We start from the raw sequence: 22,604 nt of genomic DNA, 5'->3' as shown, positions 1-22,604 counted from the left end.
CTTACCATCCATAGAACAATTCAAGTCTTGTTTCAAGACCTGACAAGGACCCAGCAGGATCATGGAAGTACTGAGGGCACTGCCGTAGGACAGAGGGAAGACTGTGGTGAGACTTGAGTGGGACAGGAAGGCTGCTTCTTCCAAACCTGAGGGACCTAGTAGTCCCCAAGCAGATGGACAGATCTGGATCAGAGCAGCATCCCCGCCGAGATGGGACACCTGCAGGGCAGTGGCCTCAGTGCGGCTGCAGACCGGAAGCCGCCTCAGAAGCCAAACGCCGAGGAGAGTGAGACCCGCCTGTTGTAGAGTTGGGAAGAGGCTGCCTGGGCGAGCAGAAAGGAAGTGGGGGTGGGGTGAAGTAAGCCTGCTGCGTGCCACTTAGTTTCCCTTTGCATTGCTGGGGATGGGCTCCAGGGCTTCCTGCTTACCCAGATACCACCACCCAGCAAACAATTTAAAAGCGGCTGGAGAGATGGCTCAGCGGTTAGGAGCAGTGACTGCTCTTCTAGAGGTCCAGAGTTCAATTCACAAACCATCTGTAATGGGATCTGACACCCTCTTCTGGTGTGTCCTTGGGAGAAGGGAAGATGGAGGTGGGAACCTGAAGGGGTGGAGAGATGGCAGTCAGAAGACCAGAATTGCATTCTTGGCACCCAAGTCACCACTCAAGCACATGTGTAAGCAGTTCCTGGGGAGCCAGCATCCTCCGAACCTCCATGAGCCTCTATGAGCACAGACATGGCACACACAGACACAACGGAAACCAATCCACTTGAGCAGGCGGGATGGCTCACTGGTGCTTCCTGCCAGTCTGAGACAGCAGCTACATGCCCTGAGGCCTCCCAGTGGACAGAGAAAACTGGCAAGCCGTCATGTACAGTGCAGTTAATACAGTTGGGGTTTGGTTTGGTTTGAATTGAGGCCAGCCTGGTCTACAGAGTGAATTCCAGGATAGTCAGGACTGCACAGAGAACCCAGCCTCAAAAAGCAAAGTTCTGTTTTTATCTTAAATTGTTGAGTGTGCATGTGTGTTCTGAGGCACCCAGCACGGGTACCAGCAACACGGTCCTCTGCAGGAGCAGCGGGAGCGGGAGCAGCAGGCACCCTTAATCACTGAACCATCTCTTTAGCTCATGTCATGTACTAGCCAGGAGTCATGTACCCTAGGCTAGCCCTGAATTCCAGTCCTCCAGCCTCTGCTCCTAGGGACTGAGATGGCAGTTCACAACTCAGGACCTTGGCCCGCGCTGGTAGCCAGCCTGGCTGCCTGCTGTTTTGTCCCTTTGGGGTACTGTGGCTGACAGCATCCTCAAGGAACAGCATGGGTGGCTGAAGCTCCCACTTCCAGCCACATAACAGAGGATATGGCACTCAGTGGTTCAAGACAGATGTTTTCCTTTATTTTAAAAAAAAAATCATTTGGGGACACAGTGGAGGGCACAGCTCCCATGGCTTTGGGATGGGCATGGGTCCTGGGCAGGAGGTCACTGGTATGGATACATGAGGAAGTGGAACCCCAAACTGGAGACTGCGCCTTCTGGGACAGCACTGGACAGGGTATGTAGTAGCCTAGAGGGCCAGGGCCGTGATATGTACAGGGGTGTTCTGTGTACCCCTGGGTGCCACATCAGGCCACCTGGGTGCCCAGTGCATCTTGATGGGCCTGACCTGCTCAGACCCTGCAGGGCAAGGCTGAGCTCTGCGGGCACAATAGTAAGGCGCCCGTCCACCTTAGGTGGGCAGTGCTGGCCTGGCACTGGCGCTGCTATGAGAAGTAGGAACCATGGCGCACATGTTACCACCCTGGGGCAGACCTCCTAGAGACTCTGTGTACATGCCCGGGAGGCCAGGGTTTCAGGGGGGCAGCAGGACCTGGGACCCTCCCAGGGAGCAGCGGAGACGGAAAGGAACATGAACCCAGACTGCTGGCTGGAGGAGAGGCCCGCGCACATGCGCAGGCTCCAGCTGAGCATGGGCTCGAATGCATTGCAGTGTGCAGTGTGCAGTTGCAGAGAACGGAGGAGAGCGAGCCGAGCGGGAGGGGCAGCACCGGGGCTCGGAGCTGGCCTGCTGCCCCTGAGCTTCAGGGACTGCGACCCACAACGCTCGCTCGGGCCTGACAGCTGTCCATCCAAGTCAGGCCCACTCTGCCCCCCATGACTGAGGGATTGTCTCGACCGACCGGGCCCAGCCCATGGCCTAAGCGCCTCCCCAGTGCTTTGGGTCAGGCGGTCCCACTTGTCACTGTGGCCACAGGCAGCCCCTTCCGTGATGGTGTGGGAAGTGGTGGGAGGGTGGCAGGCCTGTGGCTGGCCGGGGTGACCTGGGTTGATGACCTAGGTGTAGAAGATGATTTCGGGGATCTGCCCATCCTCCACAGACGTGCCGTTATTGTTCCCAGCCGCGTAACAGAAGGTGAAGCAGGTCTTAGCCCCCGTGGTGGGGGACTCGTGGGTCACCTTGCGAAGACCTTTGGTGCCATAGTGAGAGTCCGGGCCCTGAAGCGGGGGTGGGAGGCATAGTGAGGTCAGGTTGCTCCCAAGAGAGGGGCAGAACCTGCAGGGACCGGGAACAAGCCCTCGGGTGCAGTGCAGACCCCACCTTCAGCGTGGCACAGGCGGTGTAGTTCACATTGGGCAGGACCTCCACGGGCTCCTTGAACATAACACGGAAGGTGCTGGCAGACCCGTCGCAGCTGAAACCCGTGTCGTTCTGGCCAAGGACTGTGTTGCTGTCTGTGTGGATGATCTGGGGACAGAGACCGCTCAGCTGCCAGGGTCTGAGCTGAGCAATCAGGGACTGCAGGGCCTGAGAAGGGTGTGGCCTGGGCACCCGGGGGCGTGGTCTCAAGGGGGCGGGGGCGTGTCAAGAGGACCTGATGGACTTGTGGGACCAAGGTGCATCTGAGCTCTGGCTGCCTGTGGGGGTAGGAGTTAGGGGGTGCAGTGTGCAGGGGATGGCACGGGACGAGGCTGTGGGCGTGGCCGGGAGGCAGGAAGGGGCCGGCGAATGACCTACCTGGATGTTCACCTGGTAGTCAGTCGGCCCGTGGATGGATCCATAGAGCCCAAAGCCCACCACGAAGATGCGCTTGTTGACCGAGAACCTGCGAAGGCATCGAGCAGCAGATGGGACAATGTCCTGAGCCCATGAGGCTCTGCCGTGGAGCAGCCTGGAGCTGTGGGGAGGGTACACTGCCCATTCCGGACAGACGGACCGAAGCTTCACCTACCCGCACCAGTCCCTGCTGACCACTCCTTTCCCACCTATCTCCGCAGCCAAGCTGCCAAGGTCTCACCTGATGCGGTCACTGGTGCCGCTGTAGCCCCAGCGGCTCTCCACTTGCTGGAACCGGTTAATGCTACACTCCTTGCCCCGCAGGCAGCACCGGGGCCGGTCGATGAACTCAACACGAGGCTTGGGGTTGACAGTAAAATGTAGGAAGAGGCTGACCACCTCCCGGTCCACCAGGATGCCAGACTGTGCCGGGCCTGCGGGCAAAGGGCTGGCTGACAGCAGGAAGGGAAGGCAGACTCAGGATCTGGCCTCAAGGTGGGGTATCTCATTATCAGGACCTGATCTAGTTGAGGGGTACTTCCTTCCTGGGACCCACCATGATGTTCTTCTTTCTGCCTGGCATTTTGGGCTGGCAGACTCCCACATGTGTGGGTCCCTCTAGGGCCCTGCTGTAGAACACCCTTGCTTCATACTGGGTAGAGCTTGTACACAGGCTCCCAGGCCAGAGAGGGTGGCTTCCCAGCCAGTGTGTCACCAAGCTGCAGCCTTTCTAAGGGCCAGGAAGATGGCAGACCCCAAACCCATACATGCTAGGCAACTCATCTACCAGCTGAGATCCAGCCCAAAGCTGGATCCTGAGTGGCTCATAAGACGTGACCCCCATGTCTGGAGACCCCAGAGTCACAGGCTCACAGGTATGGGTATAGTGGTGGCGTGGGTGGGAGAGGCTGTGGGAGCAGTGGCTGCCATTCAAGTCTGTTACCTGCAGCAAACTCCTCAATGGTCATCAGGGGGAATCTGATGAGACCCAGGGCCTTGCCCAGCACCTTCCTCTTGTTCTCTGGTGTCACCTGGAGTTGCTGCCGTTGACACTCAGCCTCGGACCAGCGCACGACCGCATTGAAGAGCCGAACCTCACGAATGCCCAGGGTATCTCGTTCCAGCACTGCCACCAGTGTGTCTGCGGTAGAGAGAGGCTGTGAGCCCAGGTGCCCTGTAAGGGCCATGTGTCAACACGCTGCACACGGACCTACCTTAGAGCCAGGCCGCGGCAATTATGGTCTCTGTCCATGTTTATCAATGAAGTTTTATTGACACATGGCCCTCCCTAAGCACTGTCTCCTTTGTTCTTACTCCCTACCTTCCTCCCACCCAGTCTGATGGAGTTCAAACTGGCCCTGAAATCACTGTGTAGGGAGACTAGCTCTGCCCTCAGCCCGACCTCTTGAGTATGGGGATAACAGGCCAGCAAGGGCTGAGTGCCAGCCCTCCTCCTTTTTGAGAAAGGGTCTCACTATAGCCTAGGAAGTCTGTAATTCACAACAATCCGCCTGCCTCAGCCTCCTGAGGACTGGGATCACAGGTGCACACCCCAACTTCCTGCAGCTGTGTACTCTGTTCTGGCCCTCCAACAGCCCGGCATCTTCTCAGGAACTATTTAGCCCACAGAGCCATCAGCAAGAGCCACAGGGCCCTTCTACGGCATCTGCAGATGGCACCATAGAAGGCCAGGCAGTCTCCCTAGGCAGGAGTCACAGTGACCCCAGACCTCAGCACAGGCCAAGCCTCGATACCCAGTCCTACTGCATCTGAGCCACCTAGTCCACCATGTCACGTCACTCAGGAGGTGGGTTTCCTGTCATCTTTGAATCAGAATCTCCAACCTGACCCAAGCCCCTCCCTTTACCCCCAGCCCATGCAATCATCACTTGACAGCCACTGGCCCAACTCACTCACCCAGGTCAATGTCGGTGAAGCCCTCGGCAGCAATGGCGTCAGCCGTGTTCTTGTCTATGCTCTCCAGGCACAGGCTGGCCAGCTGTGGCTCATCAAAGAGCCGTGCCTAGAGAGAGGGGAGGTCAGCACTGTCAACACAGGCAATGCAGTCTGCCCAATGTGGAGCCATGCCTGTCCTGACACCCTAGCATGAGGAGGCTGAGGCAGGGGGATGGAGGGCTCAGGACAGCCTGGGCACCAGGAGACAATTGCAAAACAAGGCTGTGAGCACCCAGCAGGTGACAATGCTGTCACCAAGCCTGGGATCTGAGGCCATTCCCTAAAGGAGTGACACATCAGAAATGAGAGTCACAGAACCAAAGCTCTGGGAGAGCCAGGGCACAGCTCAGCAAAAGGTCCAGCACACACCAAGTAGCTGGGAGTGGGGCCAACCACACTGTCCAGTACTGGACACCAAGCCTGAGCTCCATCTTGAGGGCTCCAATGGTAGAGACAGAACTGATTTCATACAAAATGCCACATGGGTCTGAGCCACACCGACGCTCATACACAGAGTAGTAACTATGGGCTAGCCTACTCTACCCTCCAGGCCCAGGTGGAGGGCTGAGAGGTCAGCGCAGAGGATCAACACTGACTTAAATCCCAGCATGTAGCCTGGTGGCCCACAGCCCCCGGGAACTCCAGCATGAGAGGAGGCCAGGGTCTTCTGGGGACACACACACACACACACACACACACACACACACACACACACACAGTGAAAAATTAAAGCAGAGGCCCAAAGTGTGAGAGCAGTGCAGTGGCAGTGCACACCTTTAATCTCAGCCCTGGGGAGGCAGAGGCAGGGGGAGCTGTGAGGTCAGGCTAGTCGGGCCTACGTAGTGAGTTCTGGGGCTACATAGTGAGACAGACCCCATCTCCAAAACCAAACCAACAAAAACGAAAAAAGAATGAAAAAAAAGAAAGAGGACAAGTGGCCCGTGGCAAGACAGGAGGCAGCCCGGCCTCAGCGTGGCCACACAGGCACACATGCGCCACATGTACACCACATGCAGGGCGTCACCCTGGAGTGCGGGAGCTGCTGGGCCCTAAGGACCACACCCACCTGTGTGAGCAACATGAAGGCATTGTCAGCCCGCAGGTGCTTCTTCAGGAACTCCACACAGTGAGCCTCGAGCGCGGGCACCGCATACTTCTTGGCAGTGTACAGTGTGGTCATCACTGTCTCGGGCCCGATCTGCACTTCGTCTGAGTACAGGAACCTGCAGGAGACACGGACTGGCGGTGTGAACCCACAGCCGCTCCTCCTGGCCAGGCACCACAGGTTCGAGTCACACTGCTCAGGACCCTCCTGGAATTGGTGTCTGCCATTGTCTCCTGGCCTGGGGCTGTCACCTGAGGTAGCTATGCACAGGCCATCCTAGGCTAACACATGCCTGAGCTAGCTGCAGCTCACAGCCCATGGCCCCGTGGCCGACCTTAGGCACTCATGGGCAAAGCACACGTGGTGGTGGGCCTCTTGGGGACAATATGTTTGTCTGCACCACACTGACCGCGGGCTGGGTGGGCACGGACTGGCTCCATCCCAGCGCTGCAGGCTAGGCGTGGCACACAAGCACACTTGCCAGTTTTGCATACAGGCTATTTCAAAACATTAACAAAATTAAAAGCCTTCTTTTAAAAGATATAAAAACAATAGTATGTCTGTGTCGGGTCCTCTGGGACTGGACTTGGCCAGACCTAGGAACCAGTTGACCATCCAGAGGGTTGGGGTGCTGAACCATCTCTCCAGCCCAGAAAACACTCCGAGAAGTTGTGAGTTACACACTCCAGGAAAGTTGCAGCATGCTGCCCCGGGTGGGCTCCTCAGGCGTCCCCAGGGCCTGTCTGGCTCTCCACACCCTACTATCCCCCATGGTCAGAAGCACCTGGACACGTACTTGAGCAGCGCCAGGAAGGCAGCAGGCTCCACGTCGGGCAGCTCGATCTCAGTGGAAGTAGTAGCCATCCCGCCATTGAACATGGCGTCAAACACAGCACTGCCTACAGCAAGCACAAACCTGTGTAAGAAGAGAGGGTGTCTGTCCGTTAGTCCTGCTGCTGGCCTCCATCCAGCCCAGGCCAGCCAGTGTCCCCTGTCACACCCGCCTGCACAGACTCCTGCCAACCCTGGTAGAGGGAGATCCTTCTAGGAGGGAACTGGAAAGAGGAGGCTATAGAAGGGCCAGGATGAGAGGCAGTCTACATTCCTTTATGTGTCTCTCCCTCCTCCTGCCTTCCCTCAGCCCTCCCCTCCTCACTCTTATGCATTCAACCCCGCCCCCAGAACTCATGTCCTCTCCCCGCCCACTCCCTTCCCCACCCTCATTTCCCTAGGCCTTGACAATAAGCTTAGGGACCTGACCCTCAACATGGAGAAGCAGAATGTGAGTAGACAGCCTGGGTCAGAGGCCACACAGCTCAAGGAGGCTGCTAAGGCTTGGGGAGCAGGAGAGCCTGTGATGCTGAGAGGGAATGAGAGGAAACTGGGTCATGTGACTGCAGTGACCATTCCAGTTGCTGCAGAGTGGATGAGCTGTGGCACAATGGATGGCATGGTGGCCAGCCTCAAGACCCTCAGTGACTTAGCTCAGGACACAGCTCATGCTCTAAGAGAAGACAATGGCCACAGAGCCAGCCCAGCACCCTATCATGCACGTGGAAATGGCTGCTGGGTCACAGAATAAGCTTGCTCTGTGGGGATGTGTCCCACCCAGATGTCCCCATAGTGACAGAGGGGCTCTGAGCAGCTTCTCCAGCTGGACACCCTAGCCAGGCAGAAAGACCCACGCACCGTGGGTAAGGCAGAGCTAGGAGTCATATCAGAGCCCACTGCTCAAACTGGACAAGGCCTGCAACCCTCCACAGACTCTAGGGTCCATCCCGTGGGGGAGAGTCTACCCTCGTCGGAGGCTCCTCCTGCTGAGAGTCCAGCCACTGCTGACTCTCACCTTGGATGCCAGGATCAGACCAGGCAGACACTACCACGCCCTAGGTAGCAACCAAGTGCACCAGGAAGCAGGGTCTAACTGCATGACAGGGACCTTCCGGAGGGAACACAGACAGACATACAGACAGACAAAGAAAGAGCTGATAGCTGGCAGGAGGTGCTCTATTACCACAGTTATTCAGTTCAGGGAAACCCGAGCAAGTCAATGAGACCCTTTTCTCAAAAACTAAAAAATGAAGACTAATGGATTAGGGGTGGAGCCCTGCCTAGAATCCCCCAGTGAGGGCTGTGGCGTGGGTTCAGCAGCACAGCACCCATGTAGCATGTGCATGCCTGTACATTTCATGACCCTCACTGCAAAATCAAAGCGGAGCTGGCTGAGGACAAACCGCGCCCGACACTGGATCGTGTAGCCACAAGCTCTTGGGCATCAGAAACCAGAGCTGGGACAGACAGACAGAAAGGACCCACCTGGGAGCCTTGGAAAGAGTGTAGCTGCCTAGATGAGGGTCTTGGCTCTAGGGTCCCAATGGTGGAAAGACACAGCTCAGCCAGGGCCCTCCAGCCTCCCAGCTCCTGTCCTCATCCCAGTCCCTGGGTGGGGGCTGGGCAACCTGACTGCTCCCAGGCCCACGCAGCGTAAGTCAGGAAAGACTCTGCCTGAGCCTTTCTGGTTAGGAAGCCTCCATGCCCCCACGCAGAAGCCCAAAGCAGAACTCAGGCACGCAGCTGCACTGGTGTGACCATGACCACCTGGTAGGGATGCTCACGCCCGGCCTCCTGAGCTCCACAGCAACAAAGTGGGGCCCATCCCAGGGGGTGCCCAGGCCACGCTGCTTGTCAGCACCTCTGCCCTCCTGCAGACACCCCAGCTGCCTTCAGACTTTAGTGTCCAGCTTTTACCTTGTCCACTGCGGCCTCTGCAGCTCTTTGTAAGGGACACGCACACACGTATACATGCCAATCACCATGTATCAAGTATGGACAGACACGGTATGCTCCACCTACACAATGGAGCACCAAACTGCTACTCACATAGCTCAGACTGGGGGAACCAGACATGGGGAGGACTCGGGAGTTAGCCTTGGGCAGATGGCAAGTGCTGGGCAGTGGTGCGGCCTGCAGGGTGCCAGTGGCCTTGGCCTCAGTGAGCCATGCTCAAGTCAAATTGAAGTGATGAACGGGCACTAGACAGATGGTTCAATGGTTAAGACCACACACTCTTTTGCAAAGAGCCCAGTGCAGCTCACAGCTGGCTCCGGGGACCCAATGCCTAAGTTCTACAGGCAAGTGCACACATGAACACACACATGAACACATGTATGAACACATACCCACAACATGAGCACAGGCCTGAACAGATATACACACAGAAAGACACATATGCACACAAACACACAATTAAATTAAATCTTTTGTTCTTGTTTTTGAGTCAGGGTTTCTCTGTGCAGCAGTTAACCTGTGGAGACCAGGTTAACCTGGAGCTCACAGAGACCTTGCTGCCTCTGCCTTTTTTTTTTTTTTTTTTTTTCTTTTTCTTTTTTTCGGACCGAACCCAGGGTCTTGCGTTTGCTAGGCAAGCGCTCTACCACTGAGCTAAATCCCCAACCCCTGCCTCTGCCTTCTGAGCGCTGGGAGTAAAGGCCTGCACCCACTGCCTGGCTAGAATATATCTTCGGTTGTTGTTTGTTTCAGATGGGGTCTAACCATGTAATCTGGGCTGCCCTTGAACTGGAGATCCTCCTGCCTCAGCCCCCAAGAGTGTTGGGATGACAAGCCTGAAGGCCAGGAGTCTTACAGAAGTGGCCTGTGAAAGGAGAGCTCCAGGCACGCAGCCCAGTTCCCAGTGTGGAGCCTCCGATGCCACAAGTGCACGGAGACAAACAGCCTGACCCTGGCGAGCTCCAGGGAGAGGGTATGCACTCGGATCCCTATCACACTCGTCAAAAGCCATGAATGGGAAAGGAGTGGGGGCCACACCTTTACCCCCAGCACTTGAAGGAAAAGCAGACTCATTTCTCAGTGCTGTACCCAGGCTGGTCTGCACAGCAAAATCCTGTCTCAAAAGACAGAACTGAGGCAGCGCAGGCGAAACTCAAACCCTTGATTGTCCTGACAGGGCTTCCAGAATGCTAGAGGGACAGGTGTCGAAAACAGCTTATATTATTTAATTTAAAGAATTGCACTGTGTAGCCCTGGTTAGCCTGGAACTTGCTCTGTAGACCAGGCTGGCCTGGAACTCACAGAGAGGTACCTGCCTCTGTCTCCTGGGCTCTGGGATTAGAAGTGTGTGCCACTTGCCCAGCTATGAAGGAAGTTTGAGAGAATACAGTGAACGTGGTTTCTCGGTCAGCACAGAACAAACCACTGAGAAACTACAATAACTAAGCCAGTCATGGAGGCCTGGGTCTGTCATCCCGGGCCCCAGCAGCCCAGGCAGGAGGATTGTGGCTAGAGTCAGCTTGGGTGCTGTAGCAAGACCCAGTCTCAAAACCAAACAAAGGGGTTGGGGATTTGGCTCAGTGGTAGAGCGCTTGCCTAGCAAGCGCAAGGCCCTGGGTTCAGTCCCCAGCTCCAGAAAAAAACAAACAAACAAACAAACAAAAACATACAAAGGTACTATGGTGGGTGGGATGAGAGCTTAGCAGACACAAGGCCCTGGGTCCAACCTCAGCCTGGTCAGACAGGACCAGAGAGACATACAAAGGGAAATCATGTGTCCCAAAACCGGATGGCCTGCAAAACTGGGGATCTGCCCACAAGGAGGTGCCCAGGCTGATGGCTTCAGAAGGGACCCAATGGGGCATTGTGAGGAGCCACACAAGCACTCCACACCCTAAAGACAAGCACCTAGGCAGAAGCTCTGCCCACTGTTCCCAAGTGGACCCAGATGGCTTCAGAAGCCACGTGGCAAGGTGGTGTGGAAAACTGCAGCTACCTTGGAAAAGGCTGGCTGGGTGGGAGCCTCCTCAGAGATTGCCAGAGGGGCAGGGCATGGAGGGGCAGGCCTGTCATTTCAGTTCTTGGGAGGACCAGGTTGGGGGACTGCAATAGGACTGCTGGAGCTACTGCTGAGTCCCAGGCCAGTCTGTCTTAAAAACAAACAGCAGCAAAAGCATTAGAACATGCACTGGGGACAGACGGATGGATGGAAGGACGGATGGACACACACACACACACACACACACACACACACACACACACACACACACACACACACGTGCCCTGGTTCTTGTCAAAACTGTTTTGCATGAACAAAACTGCTTATTGAAGCTCCTGCTGTCTGTGCCCAGTCGAACAGTTGCTATGGAGACTATATAGCTGGTCAAAACATTTTCTTTTTAAGACCGGGGCTTGAACCCAGGAGTACTCTACCACTGAGATACATCAACCCTAGTTGAAAGCTCTTCATGTCTGGTCTTTTCAATTAATTTGCGGGCCAGGTGAGTACCGGGATCACAAGTGTCTACTGAGACAGGATCTCACTGAACCTCTAGGTTGTGCCAAGGATCCCCTGTCTTCTTAGCTGTTGGTCCACCTTTTCTATCAGTGCAAACTTTATCCACGGAACTGTCTCCTCAATTCCTCTTTTCTTTGTTTTGTAGACAGGGACGCATATAGCCCAAGCTGGCCTCTAACTCATTAAGTAGCAGAACCTCTGGTCCTCCTGCCTCAGCTCCCTCCCACAGGCTGGTGACAGGCATGCACTAGTCAGCTTGTCACACTGCTTCTCTGAGTGGCCTCAGGTGTCACGGAGCTTTTCTCTAGTGTCAGTCCAGGTGCCCAGCCAGGACCCAGCCAAAGTAGGGGGCCTGGCAGCCCTCTGCGCAGACAGACTCCCAAGACTTGCTCCTTGGCATTTGTGACCTTGATGGAGGCCCAGCCAGGAGCCCTGCAGGTACTGCCTTCAATCTGAGTCATCGCACTGACTACAGTAGCTCTGTCTGGTTCTGTGGTCACACACAGTGGCCAGAAGCCTCAGGGATTCAGAGCCTCAGGGTATGCCTCAGTAGAGTATCTGTCTACCCGCACACCGCCCTGGATTCTTCCGCAGGACCCAGGACAAGGGAAGAATCACAGTGTGACATGGGTCCTAAAGTCCAGGTTCTGGAACCCAGGTCTGCAGAGGCCACATGAAGCTGCTGGGAGGTCCTCCCAGACCTCATTACACAGATGTTTGTGAGCCACCATGTGGTTGTTGGGAATTAAACTCAGGACCTCCGGAAGAGCAGAAGTGCTCTAAACCAGAGCCATCTCTCCAGCCCCAAGAGGAGTTGTTCTTTTAAGTTATGGGCCTGTGAGTACAATGCCCTCAGGGACCAGAGGTTTCAGAACTATGCGATCTAGAGCTACACCAATGCAGACACTGGAAGTTGAATCCAAAGGTCCTCTGCTAGAGCAGCAAAACCTCGTAAGCACGGTCCATGTCTCCATCCTCCTTAAACAATCTTACTTTCCAGTGCTGGGCAGTGAACCAGGACTGGCACTCCCAGCCCTTCACTGGGGGATCCTAAGCCATGCCCTCTGACTTCAATTTACTTGTATTTCTTTCTTTCTTTCTTTCTTTCTTTCTTTCTTTCTTTCTTTTTTTTTTCTTTTTTTCGGAGCTGGGGACCAAACCCAGGGCCTTGAGCGCTCTACCACTGAGCTAAATCCCCAACCCCCGTATTTCTTTTTTTTAATCTTTCTTCGTTTCTTTCTTTGTTTGCTTTTTGAGACAGGGTCTAATTAAGTAGCCCTGGCTGGGGGCTGGGGATTTAGCTCAGTGGTAGAGCACTTACCTAGGAAGCGCAAGGCCCTGGGTTCGGTCCCCAGCTCCGAAAAAAAGAACCAAAAAAAAAAAAAAAAAAAAAAGTAGCCCTGGCTGTTCTAGAACTTGCTATTGGCCATGCTGGCTTTGAACTCACAAGTGCTGGGACTAAAGGCATGTGCCACCACACCTGAGTTTTTCTGACAGGATTTCCCTAGGTTGCCCAGATTGACCTGGAGTTTGCAATCCTCCTGCCTCAGTGAAGAAGTAACCGAGTTCATGGCCTGGGTCACCACACACATTGCTTCTGGAGGCTACACTGACGTCAACCCTAAGCTACGTTGTTCATGGGTAGGAGCCAGGCCTAGGGATGCCAATTCTGGCAGAAGATCTCATGTCCCTTCCCACAGCAACCTTTGGACTCGTCTGTGTTGAGCTACAAGAGACTGTTACAAGTACAGGATAAAGGCAACACATTCTAGCAGTCCCAGACAGGGTTATCTAAATGAGTCCAGTTCCCAGGTAGGGAAACTGAGGCCCAGAGAATTTGAAATAAAGAAGGAAGGACCTGAAGGGTCTTTCTGGTACCTTCCACAAGTCAGATCACCGACCTCTCAGCAGCCCTCCATGGCACCACTAAGAAACCTCATCCACTTGGAAGCCAGGTCCTCCGCTACCCACCATAGCACCTGCCAAGGCCTCACTCTCTACAAGCTCGACAGGGGCGACAGCACCCTCCTTCCTCTTGCTCTGGCCTGCTTCTGGCTCCCACTTAGGTGGGAGTCCTAAGTCTACACTGCCCCCTCACCCCTGCCCCTCCAGCACTCCTAAGAGCAAAAGACCACTTCTCTCCTTCCCGGGTCTACACACACCCACTTCCACATTCCCCAGTCTGCCACCAAGCCAGACGAACTGCCACATGGAATCGGGCCCATGTGTCAAGAACTGCATCGGCAGGCAGTACATCTCACTGCAGCTTGCACAGGGACTCTGGAAGGCCTCAATCCTTTCTGAGGCTGTGCCAGACCCTGGACCACTCCCAAAGAGCTCAATTCACTGGGGCCATGGTGAGGTCTGGGGGTGATGGCTCAGACAGGCTGGAAAGTCAGGACTGGAAGAACAAGAGGCAAGAGTGTCTGATAGGGACAGTAGGTCAGATGGTGTGAAAGCAGGGTTCGAGATGATGGGGTAAGGAGGGGACCTAAGGGGTCATGAGTGGGAATGAAGAGGGTGCCCTAGAACCCGATAAGCTGGAGAACAAGGAATGTTGGGGTGACTAGGGGATCCAGGGACCAAAAAGGACCGAGGATAGAGAGGAGCAGGAACAGGACCTGAGGACAAAATAAAATGGCCCTAGAACAAGGTTCAAGGGAGGCTGGAGCCAATAGAACCATCAGGGGTGGGAGGTTCCCATGTTCAAGAAGTAGGGTAGGGGAAGGAGGATATGAGAACCAGGTTCAGGTTGGGGGAGGGGGTGGTCAGGAATCCTAAGGTAAAAACCTGATGTTCCAGACTCAGAGTTCAGGGATGGTAAAAGGTCTGGGTAGGGTGTAGAGTCTGAGGTACATGGTCCTGGGTGGATTACAGGTTCTTGGGGTGCAGAGTTCCAGAGTGTAAGGTCTGGGGTGCAGAATCTAGGAGTAAAGAATCTGGGTGCAGTCCAGGTTCTTGGGATTAGGGTTGGGTTGCAGGAGTCAAATAGAGTGCAAGGTCTGACTGCAGGGTTTGCAATGCAGGGCCTGGGTGGGGTGCATGGTCTGAGGTGCACAGTCCTAGGTAGAGTTCAAGGTCTCGGGTAAGGTATTGGCTTATGGGGTCCAGGGTCCAGGGTCCAGGTGAAGTGCAGGCTTCGGGTGGGGAACAGAATGGGGGGTGCAGGGTGTGAGTGGGCTACAAGGTTTGGAGTGCAAGGTCCAGGAAGGGTGCATGGTCTGTGATGCACGGTCCCGGGTAGGGTGCAGGGTTCCAGGGTGCTGGTTCCTGGGGTGCAGGGTCCGGGTGGGGTTCAGGGTCCGGGGATGCAGGGTCTGGGGTTGCAGGGTCCGGGCGCGTCCCGGCGGCCCACCTGTGCGCGGGGACGCGCTGCGAGCTGAGCCCCTTGCCCACCAGGAAGTGCACGTCGCACAGCACCTCGTTGTTGAAGAGGAAGGCGAAGCGCTCCTGCACCGTGGGCTTGGTGGCCTGCCAGTTGTACACGGGCTCGCGCAGCAGCGCGCCCGGGCCCGCGTCGTCGCGCTCCTCGCCCACGGCCTGCGCGTCAGTCCCGGGCCCAGGCGGCGGGGACGGGGGCGGCGGAGGCCCCGAGGCACAGGCGGCGGCGTTGCTGGGGGCCGCGGCCGCGTTGGCGCTTGGCCCCAGGCCGCCCGCGCCCGGCCCGACCCCCGGCGGGCAAGACGCGCGCCCGCTGCCGCCGGCCGCCATCTTGTCGCTGCTGCGCGGGGCGGGGCCACGGAAGGCGTGGTCATCGGGGGCGGGGCATCCAAGAGGAGGATGGGAGGGGCGGGGCTAAAGAGAGACAGGACCTGAGCGGAGCGAGGGGAGGAGACAAAGAGGGAGGAGGCGCTGGGCGGACAGAAGGGAGGGAGAAAGGGCAAGGCTAGGGGGCGGAGGGGCGTGCAGAGGAACCAGGGGAAGATGATAGATAGGAAGCAGAGATGGGGAGGGAGGGGAGAGGAGGAGAGGATGAGGGAGAAGCGATTGTGAACATGAAGAGGAAGGAAGGGAGGATGGGCGTGGCAGGGCTAGGCACAGGATTGGTGAGACAAGAAAGAGGGGGGGAGAGAGAAAAGGGAAGGAGGGAAATGGGAGGGAGAAATGGATACTGGGACCGAGAGGAGGGCAACGGGAGGGATTGGATGGGAGGAAAGAGAAGGATGTGGTGACGGCGAGGCACAGAGACAGGAGCTAGAGGAGGTAGTCGGGGCCATGGAGGCCTAGGCCCTCCCTGAATTGGAGCAAGGGCAGGAGGGGGAGGATGAAGAGAGCCAGGGGAAGCAAGGAGAGGTAAAGGGCAGACAGAGGAGAGAAGCACGGAACGACAGGAGGGGGAGGGGAGGGAAAGAGGGAGTGGGGAGCAGAGGGAGGAGGGCTAGAGCTAGCATGATGAGGGGCAGGGCTTCCAGAGTAGTGGAGCCTGGGGAGAAGAAATGGGAGATGGGGGAGGAGTGGGAGGAGGGAGCCGAGCACAGGTGAGAGGAAGGATCAGGAAGAGGGGTGGAACCCGGGAAAGAAGCCAGAGGAAAGTCAAGAGAAAAGGGAGGAAGGGGAAGGGCCTAGGAGTAGTGGACAGGTGGAGAGGGGCGGACAGAGGAGGGAGGGGAGAGCAGGAAGTAACCGGTGGGAGGACTGAAGGAGAGAAGGCAGGGAGGAGGAGGGGACCGCACAGCAGAGAGCTGGACTTGAGAGGAAGGGTCCTGGTATGACGGAGGACTAGGGATGGAAAAGGGAAGAGAAGAGGGAGAGGTAGGCCTATGAAGATGGTGGATGCGGGAAGGGTAGGAGAGGCAGAGGAACAGGAGGAACTGAGGACGATGAGGGCTCAGGACCTCTGTTTATAGAGTCCAGGCCTGAGCCCCTGAGCCCAGCCAATCCCCGCTCAGGCTCAGGCTGTAAAACGTTAAGAACCCAAACGACTGGGAACCCAGAAAGGATGATGAGGGAAAGAAGTGGGGTGAGGTACAACGAGAAGGTGAGACCAGGCTAGACCTGAGGAAGGAGGGGGAAAAAGCTGGTGTGCTGCTTACCTGAGGAGCTGATGGGAGAGAGAGGGCAGGAGCTAGAAGGGGAGAGGGACTAAGGCCTAAGAGACACTGGGGTGGGGGTGGGGGGTTTCTGGGAGCTGGGAGAACTGAGTTGAGGGGCTGCATGGAGAGGCAGGTATAGGAGAGAACCAGGAGTCTGGAGCCCTGAACACACTCTGCCTGGAGCTTCCAGGACCCAGACCCAGAATGTGAATCCTGGAGCCCACGGGTAGAATCCAAGTGTGGGCAACACTCCTCAGATTGTAACTCCGACTCCTACATTTTCTAGTTCCCCTTCCCCAGACCCCAAACTCTGGACCCCAGGGCCAGTTAGCTGGTCTGCCCAATAATCCAGAAAGCAAAACTGAGGGACAGGGAAAGTAGCCTGTGAGTGGGAGCGTGCTGATCCAGTCAAAATTCAATGCAAGTCATACTTGCGGTTCCAGTACTGCGGAGACAGAGGCAGGGGGATCTCTGAGTTTGAGGCCAGCCAGGTCTACAGAGTGAGTTGCAGGACAGCCAGGGCTACACAGTGAGACCCTGTCTCAGGAAAACAAAACCAAACAAGAACAGTGTCAATCCATCCCCAGGCATGTGGGGCCAGTGAGAGGTTTGTAAAGCAGGGATCCCCAAAAGTATAAACGTGGGGCTCTGTGGCTCCAAAATGCAGACTGGGGTAAAACACCAGCACCCTGCCCCCAAGGAAGAGGCGCTGTGCATGCAGAAGCCAGCAGGAACCCCTCCACGGCCCTGAGCGGGCTCAGGTGGACAGCGTTGGCTGTGGACATCAGAGGTGGCTACCCTGGACAGTCCCTGTGTGGAGCACCTGCGCCTTCACCCCAGCACTGAAGATGCTGAGGCAGAAGGATCACAAATTCAAAGGTAGACGAGGCTACTCAAGGAGGCAGAGGGGGAGGAAGGAGAGCTAAGTTTCCACAGTTTAATTAACACCAGGTGACTGCCTTAGTCCTGAGTCTCATGACTCTCATCCTGAAACAGGTTCAACAGAGACCAATGAAGAAGGGGCTGGCTCTCCCCTCATACTCTCCCTCCATTGAAGCTGGGGCGGCTCTCCTAGAAGGCCATCTTTAAACACCTGCCATTACTGACATTGCTCCTCAAGTGCTTATAAAGCCCCTGATAGTGACTCATTGGATCACTGGGACACATAGGAGTGTCACAGACAGCAGTGGACAGGGAAGGATTGTAACTGAATGTCCTGATACATACATGGTGGCAGCATTACATGAATGCTTGTAAGTCCTGCACAGACTGTGGTGACCCACGCCTTTAGTCCCAGTACTCAGAGGCAGAAGTAGGAAGACCTCTGTGAGTTCGAGGTCAGCCTGGTCTACATAGCAAGCTCCAGGACAGCCAGGGTCACACACACACACGGAGGGGGCAAGCCCTGCAGTCCTGGGGGACATCTTTGGAAACCTAGATTCAACACATCATGGGATGGGCAACATGCTCCATATGTGAACATATACTGAGACCGAACAACTAGACAGACATAACTGATATTAGGACAAGTAACCTTCTGAAGACAGTATTCAAAGAGAAAAACACAAATGCAATGGCCACAGAAGGCAGCACAGGGTGCATGGGCAGGAAATGTCTTCAAACTGCAGCCTGATTCTGTGATCCCAGATCCCAGAACATTTCTTTTTCTTTTCTTTTTTTTTTTTTTTTCCGGAGCTGGGGACCGAACCCAGGGCCTTGAGCTTTCTAGGCAAGCGCTCTACCACTGAGCTAAATCCCCAACCCCCAGAACATTTCTTTTGTGCTCATCCCTCTTCCCTTACAGAACGTTTGCGTTTCTTCCTTAGTTTTAGGATGCTGACTTCAGTTATTTGTGGAAGGGAAGGGGTGAGTTCAAAGCGGCACTAAATTCTAGGTGGGGCTCCACCCCGACCACGCCCCCAGCCCCTCACTGGGGGAATTCTAGGCCGGGCTCCACCCCTGGGCTGCACCACTAATACTAATTATCATCGCCTTTGCTCCCTCTGCTCACTTTTACGGAAGGTGTCTTTCTCTGTATCATGGCTGCGTCGGGTTCTAAGCAAACCTCCCACTTTCCCATGGGACAGAATTTCAGGCTTCACTGTCAACCTTCTTGCTTGTTTGTTTTTTCATTGTTTTCTGAGACAGGGTCTCTCTGTATAGCCCTGGCTGTCCTGGAACTCTCTCTGTAGCCCAGGCTGGCCCGAAATTCAGAGATCCTCTTGCCTCTGCCTCCGTCGTGCTCTGATTAAAGGCAGCACGCCTTTAATTAAGTGACATCACCACCGCCAGGCCTTTGCCAACCTCTTTAAAGGGTGTTAATGAATTCCAGTGTCTTCTCTCCTGTAATCAGCCCTACCCATGACCTCTAGAGGGAGCACTACACCAACATGCTCCCTGCTTTCCTGGGTTTTATTCTTGTTTTGTTTTTTTTATAAATAAACCATATTATATATTTTAAATATTTGCAAATAAATTAGAACATTACACACCAATGGTAAGCAGACGGAAGTGTGTAAAAATTCGCGAGTAGAATAGTGTACAGTCGGAGCAGGCATTCAGAATGGAAGATGCGGCGCTTCTTTGTGTTAGACATAGGCTAGCAGTGTGGAATTCGTTTTTTTTTTTTTTTTTGTTTTTTTTTTTGGTTCTTTTTTTTCGGAGCTGGGGACCGAACCCAGGGCCTTGCGCTTCCTAGGTAAGCGCTCTACCACTGAGCTAAATCCGCAACCCCCGTGGAATTCGTTTTAACGCACTCATTCTTCACGGAAAACGAAAAGTCCACAACAGAATTAGAATTTAGAAAAACAATTAGCCTTATATCATTTTTTTATAACTTGATTTTATTTTTTGTTTTCTGTTTTGTCTGGCAAAAAATCTCAAGCAGTCCCAGCAATCCAAGGACTCACTATGTAGCCAAAATGACATCCAATTCCAAATCCTTCTTGCCCTCCTTCCCACTGTGGCAGGCACTGGCCACCACACCACATTCTCCTTTCATTCCCTTTTTGAATCCATGTATGGTTGGGTGTGGCTGCTCTTTCAGAGGACCTGGGTGCAGTTCCAAGTACCCACGTGGTGGCTCACAGCCTTTTGTTCCTCCAGCTCCAGGAGACCCCATTTTTCTCAGCCTCCTCAAGCACTGGGCCAAACAACTGAAGCACATGAAATTAAGGAGTAAAAGTCAGTGTGTTTTCTTAAGGCTTTTATTCATTTCCTGTCGCTGTCATCAGACACACCAGAAGAGGGCATCCGATCCCATTACAGATGGTTGTGAGCCACCATGTGGATGCTGGGAATTGAACTCAGGACCTCTGGAAGAGCAGTCAGTGCCCTTAACCTCGAAGTCATCTCTCCAGCTCAAAATCAGTAATTTTAAAAGATAATAAAGAGGGGTTGGGGATTTAGCTCAGTGGTAGAGCGCTTGCCTAGCAAGCACAAGGCCCTGGGTTCGGTCCCCAGCTCTGAAAAAAAGAAAGAAAGAAAAAAAGAATAAAAAATTACACAGACACGAGGGAAGAGTTGAGCAGGTGGCTCGGAGGGGAGGTCTTTGTCACTGACACGCCTAACATTGCAAACAAAAGTTTACAAAAATATTCGTCCCCTGTTGCAAGCTTAAATCCCAGGAGCCCAGGAACTGACGTTAACAGGGTAAAGACTTGCCTTTTCTTCAGCCAGGCATGGCGGTATGTGCCTATGACCTTAGCTCGGGAGGCTGAGGCAGGAGGAAGGAAAGTGTGAGATCTGAGGAATGCGCGCTGAGAGCGGAGGCCCGGCAGGAGTTGCTGGCACGGCCCATCCCTTAAGCCTTCTGCCTTTTTAGGGTCCTTTCCCCCAACTGCTACAGCGCCCCCTTGTGCCACAGAAACGCTGTGCTGTGCTCTTGAGATGACCTGCACCCCTCCGGTGGTGTTAAATATTATTGCTGGTCTCCACCTTCTGCATGCCAGGAAATTGCCCAGTTGTATGTCTCACACACGTCTCCCAGACCTTAGAATTTTCCAGAACATTCCAGAAGCAGCCAAGGCTCTAGGGAATCTCCTCAGGGAGACATGCATTGGTGCTTGAACCGAAACAAAGACACAAGTCTCTTTCTGATCTTCCAGCAGTCTCTGTCATCTTGCTAGAGGACAGAGGTCTAGACCAGCCCCTAGAAGTGTTTGGTTGAGACTCAGCATGAGACTTTCTTTGTCATTTTAGAAAATGTCTGTCTGTCTGCCTGCCTGCCTGCCTGCCTGTCCATTTAAAGACTGGGTTTCTCATCAATGCCTTGGCTGCCCTAGAACTCACTCTGTAAACTCAGAGCCCTCTCTGCCTCTGTGTCTTGAGTGTAGGATTAAAGCAGCACTCCCAGCCCACACCACGAATGTGACAGTGATATAAAAGGACGATCTAGGGGTTGGGGATTTAGCTCAGCGGTAGAGCGCTTGCCTAGCGAGCGCAAGGCCCTGGGTTCGGTCCCCAGCTCTGGGGGGGGGGGGGAGAAAAAGAAAAAGAAAAAAAAAAGGACGATCTATAGGAGTCATGTGGACTCTAAGAATTGAACTCAGGACAGGAGGTTTGGGGACAAGCTCCGTTACTCAACCTGTCTCCACCTGATTCACTTTAAGAACGTATTTGTGGGGTTGGGGATTTAGCTCAGTGGTAGAGTGCTTGCCTAGGAAGCGCAAGGCCCTGGGTTCAGTCCCCAGCTTCGAAAAAAAGAACCAAAAAAAAAAAAAAAAAAAAAAAGAAAAAGAAAAAAAGAACGTATTTGTGCTTTGTTTATGTGTATGTGCATGAGGAGGCCAGGAGCAGCTATGGGTGGCCTTGGAGCTGAGTGGCTTGTCCCTGTGAGCTGCCCGTGTGGGCACTGGAAGATCTGTAAGTGCCCCTAAGTGCTGCCTTCTTCCTACCCCATCCACCTTGTTTTTCGAGGTAAAGTCTGTCAGTGCAAGTGGAGCTCACAGAGGCAGCTAGGCTGGGTGGCCATAAAGCCCCAGGTGTCCTCTTGTGGCTGACTCTGGGGTTACAGGGGTCTGCCACCAAGTCAGAGTCTTGCACTGGTGCTGGGATCCTGAACTCCAGTCCTCAGGGGCCATGAGGACCACTCTCCCCGGAGCTCACTGCACCACGTGTAAGGTGTAAGGTGTGGATTGGCTCCCAGGGCCTTCGCGCATGCTAGGTGCTGGGTCACACCCTAGACCTATTCTTACCTTTAATTTTGTCACAGTCTCACTAAGATGCCCACGCTGAACTCACACAACCCTCCTGCTTCAGCCACCTGGGTAGACGGCGGGGAACCTGTGCCAGGAGGCACGGTTCCAAGGCACCTTTCCTTCTCTCCAGAGGACATAGAGAGAGCTTTGTTGACTCCACCAGGATGAAGGCTCCTGGGGTTTTGTGTGCTGTTGTTCCAGTGTGGGGCAGCGTTGGCGGCTGCGGGGTGAAGCTCAGATATGTTAAGCGCACACACTGTGTATGCAGGAGGCCCGGGGTCCTGTTCCTCTGGAGGGGCCTGCGTCTAGGCAGGCTGCTGGGCTCTGAGGCACTTAGGCTTGTCAGCTCTAGAGTATGGAGTGAGTCCGAGCTTCTGCTGCCTCACAAAAGATAGACTGAAGTAGGAAAGACGGAGTGCTGTTACCATCACATTCTCCATGGGGAAATGGAGCCTCCGAAGCAGGGGTCGTAATAATAAATGTTGCAAAGACGTCATAGCAAACTGCGCGGAAGAGGGCGCCCCGCCCCGAGGGGAATAGACTTAGACCCAGGACCTCCAGGCCCCACCGTCCAGCCAACGTCCAGACTGGGGAGTCGCCTAGGTCAGGTGACACTTGCCAAGCACCATGACCTTTCTGGTCTAACCCGAGTTCATTTCTTCTAGGCTTTGACCAGCGAGGCTGGTCCTTCCTCTACTCTAACTTGATTCCATCACACGTCACCAAAAACAACTGAAGAATAGAATGAAGCCCAGGGAGGGCTAAGCACTCAGGCTTCTCTCCTTGGTCAGAGCTGGGGGGTGGGGTGGTTTAGTGTTTACAGCGCTGGCTGTTCCCTCAGAGGACTCGGATTCGTTTCCCAGAACCCTCGCGGCATCTCACAAACACCTGTAAGTCCCATTCCAGGAGATGTGGCACCCCCTTTTTACTCTCTGCAGGTAATGTACGCT

General features: G+C 54.8%; 1 protein-coding gene across 4 annotated transcripts; it reads right to left on the bottom strand.

Annotated features, from left to right (window-relative positions):
* Positions 1 to 1,378: 1,378 nt before the first annotated feature.
* Positions 1,379 to 15,576, bottom strand: Btbd2 (BTB domain containing 2). 4 transcript variants are annotated; one of them, XM_087558588.1, is made up of 9 exons: positions 14,844 to 15,576; positions 6,915 to 7,034; positions 6,080 to 6,236; positions 4,975 to 5,080; positions 4,001 to 4,198; positions 3,299 to 3,509; positions 3,019 to 3,106; positions 2,602 to 2,748; positions 1,379 to 2,498 (listed from the first exon to the last, which is right to left on the bottom strand). In XM_087558588.1, exons 1-9 carry the CDS (start codon positions 15,176 to 15,178, stop codon positions 2,337 to 2,339), a joined length of 1,524 nt encoding a protein of 507 aa, XP_087414714.1. In that variant the 5' UTR covers positions 15,179 to 15,576; the 3' UTR covers positions 1,379 to 2,336. The 4 variants fall into 4 exon arrangements, with proteins under 4 accessions (XP_087414714.1, XP_087414713.1, NP_001413836.1 ...); XM_087558587.1 differs by having other exon boundaries at positions 14,779 to 15,143; NM_001426907.1 differs by having other exon boundaries at positions 3,299 to 3,491; positions 14,779 to 15,143.
* Positions 15,577 to 22,604: the final 7,028 nt, after the last annotated feature.

This window comes from Rattus norvegicus, chromosome 7 (genome assembly GCF_021556685.1).
Source record: "Rattus norvegicus strain SHRSP/BbbUtx chromosome 7, alternate assembly SHRSP_T2T, whole genome shotgun sequence".
NCBI lineage: Eukaryota > Metazoa > Chordata > Mammalia > Rodentia > Muridae > Rattus > Rattus norvegicus.
Note: the sequence above shows the minus strand (reverse complement) of the source record. Positions and strands in the feature narration are given on the sequence as shown.

Coding starts and splice junctions, on each gene's coding strand:
- Btbd2 (XM_087558587.1), bottom strand. CDS start 15,134: ATGGCGGCCGGCGGCAGCGGGCGCGCGTCTTGCCCGCCGGGGGTCGGG. Junction 4,199..4,974: donor CTTCACCGACATTGACCTGG/GTGAGTGAGTTG, acceptor TCTCTACCGCAG/ACACACTGGTGGCAGTGCTG. Junction 3,107..3,298: donor GGCACCAGTGACCGCATCAG/GTGAGACCTTGG, acceptor ATGCCTTCGCAG/GTTCTCGGTCAACAAGCGCA.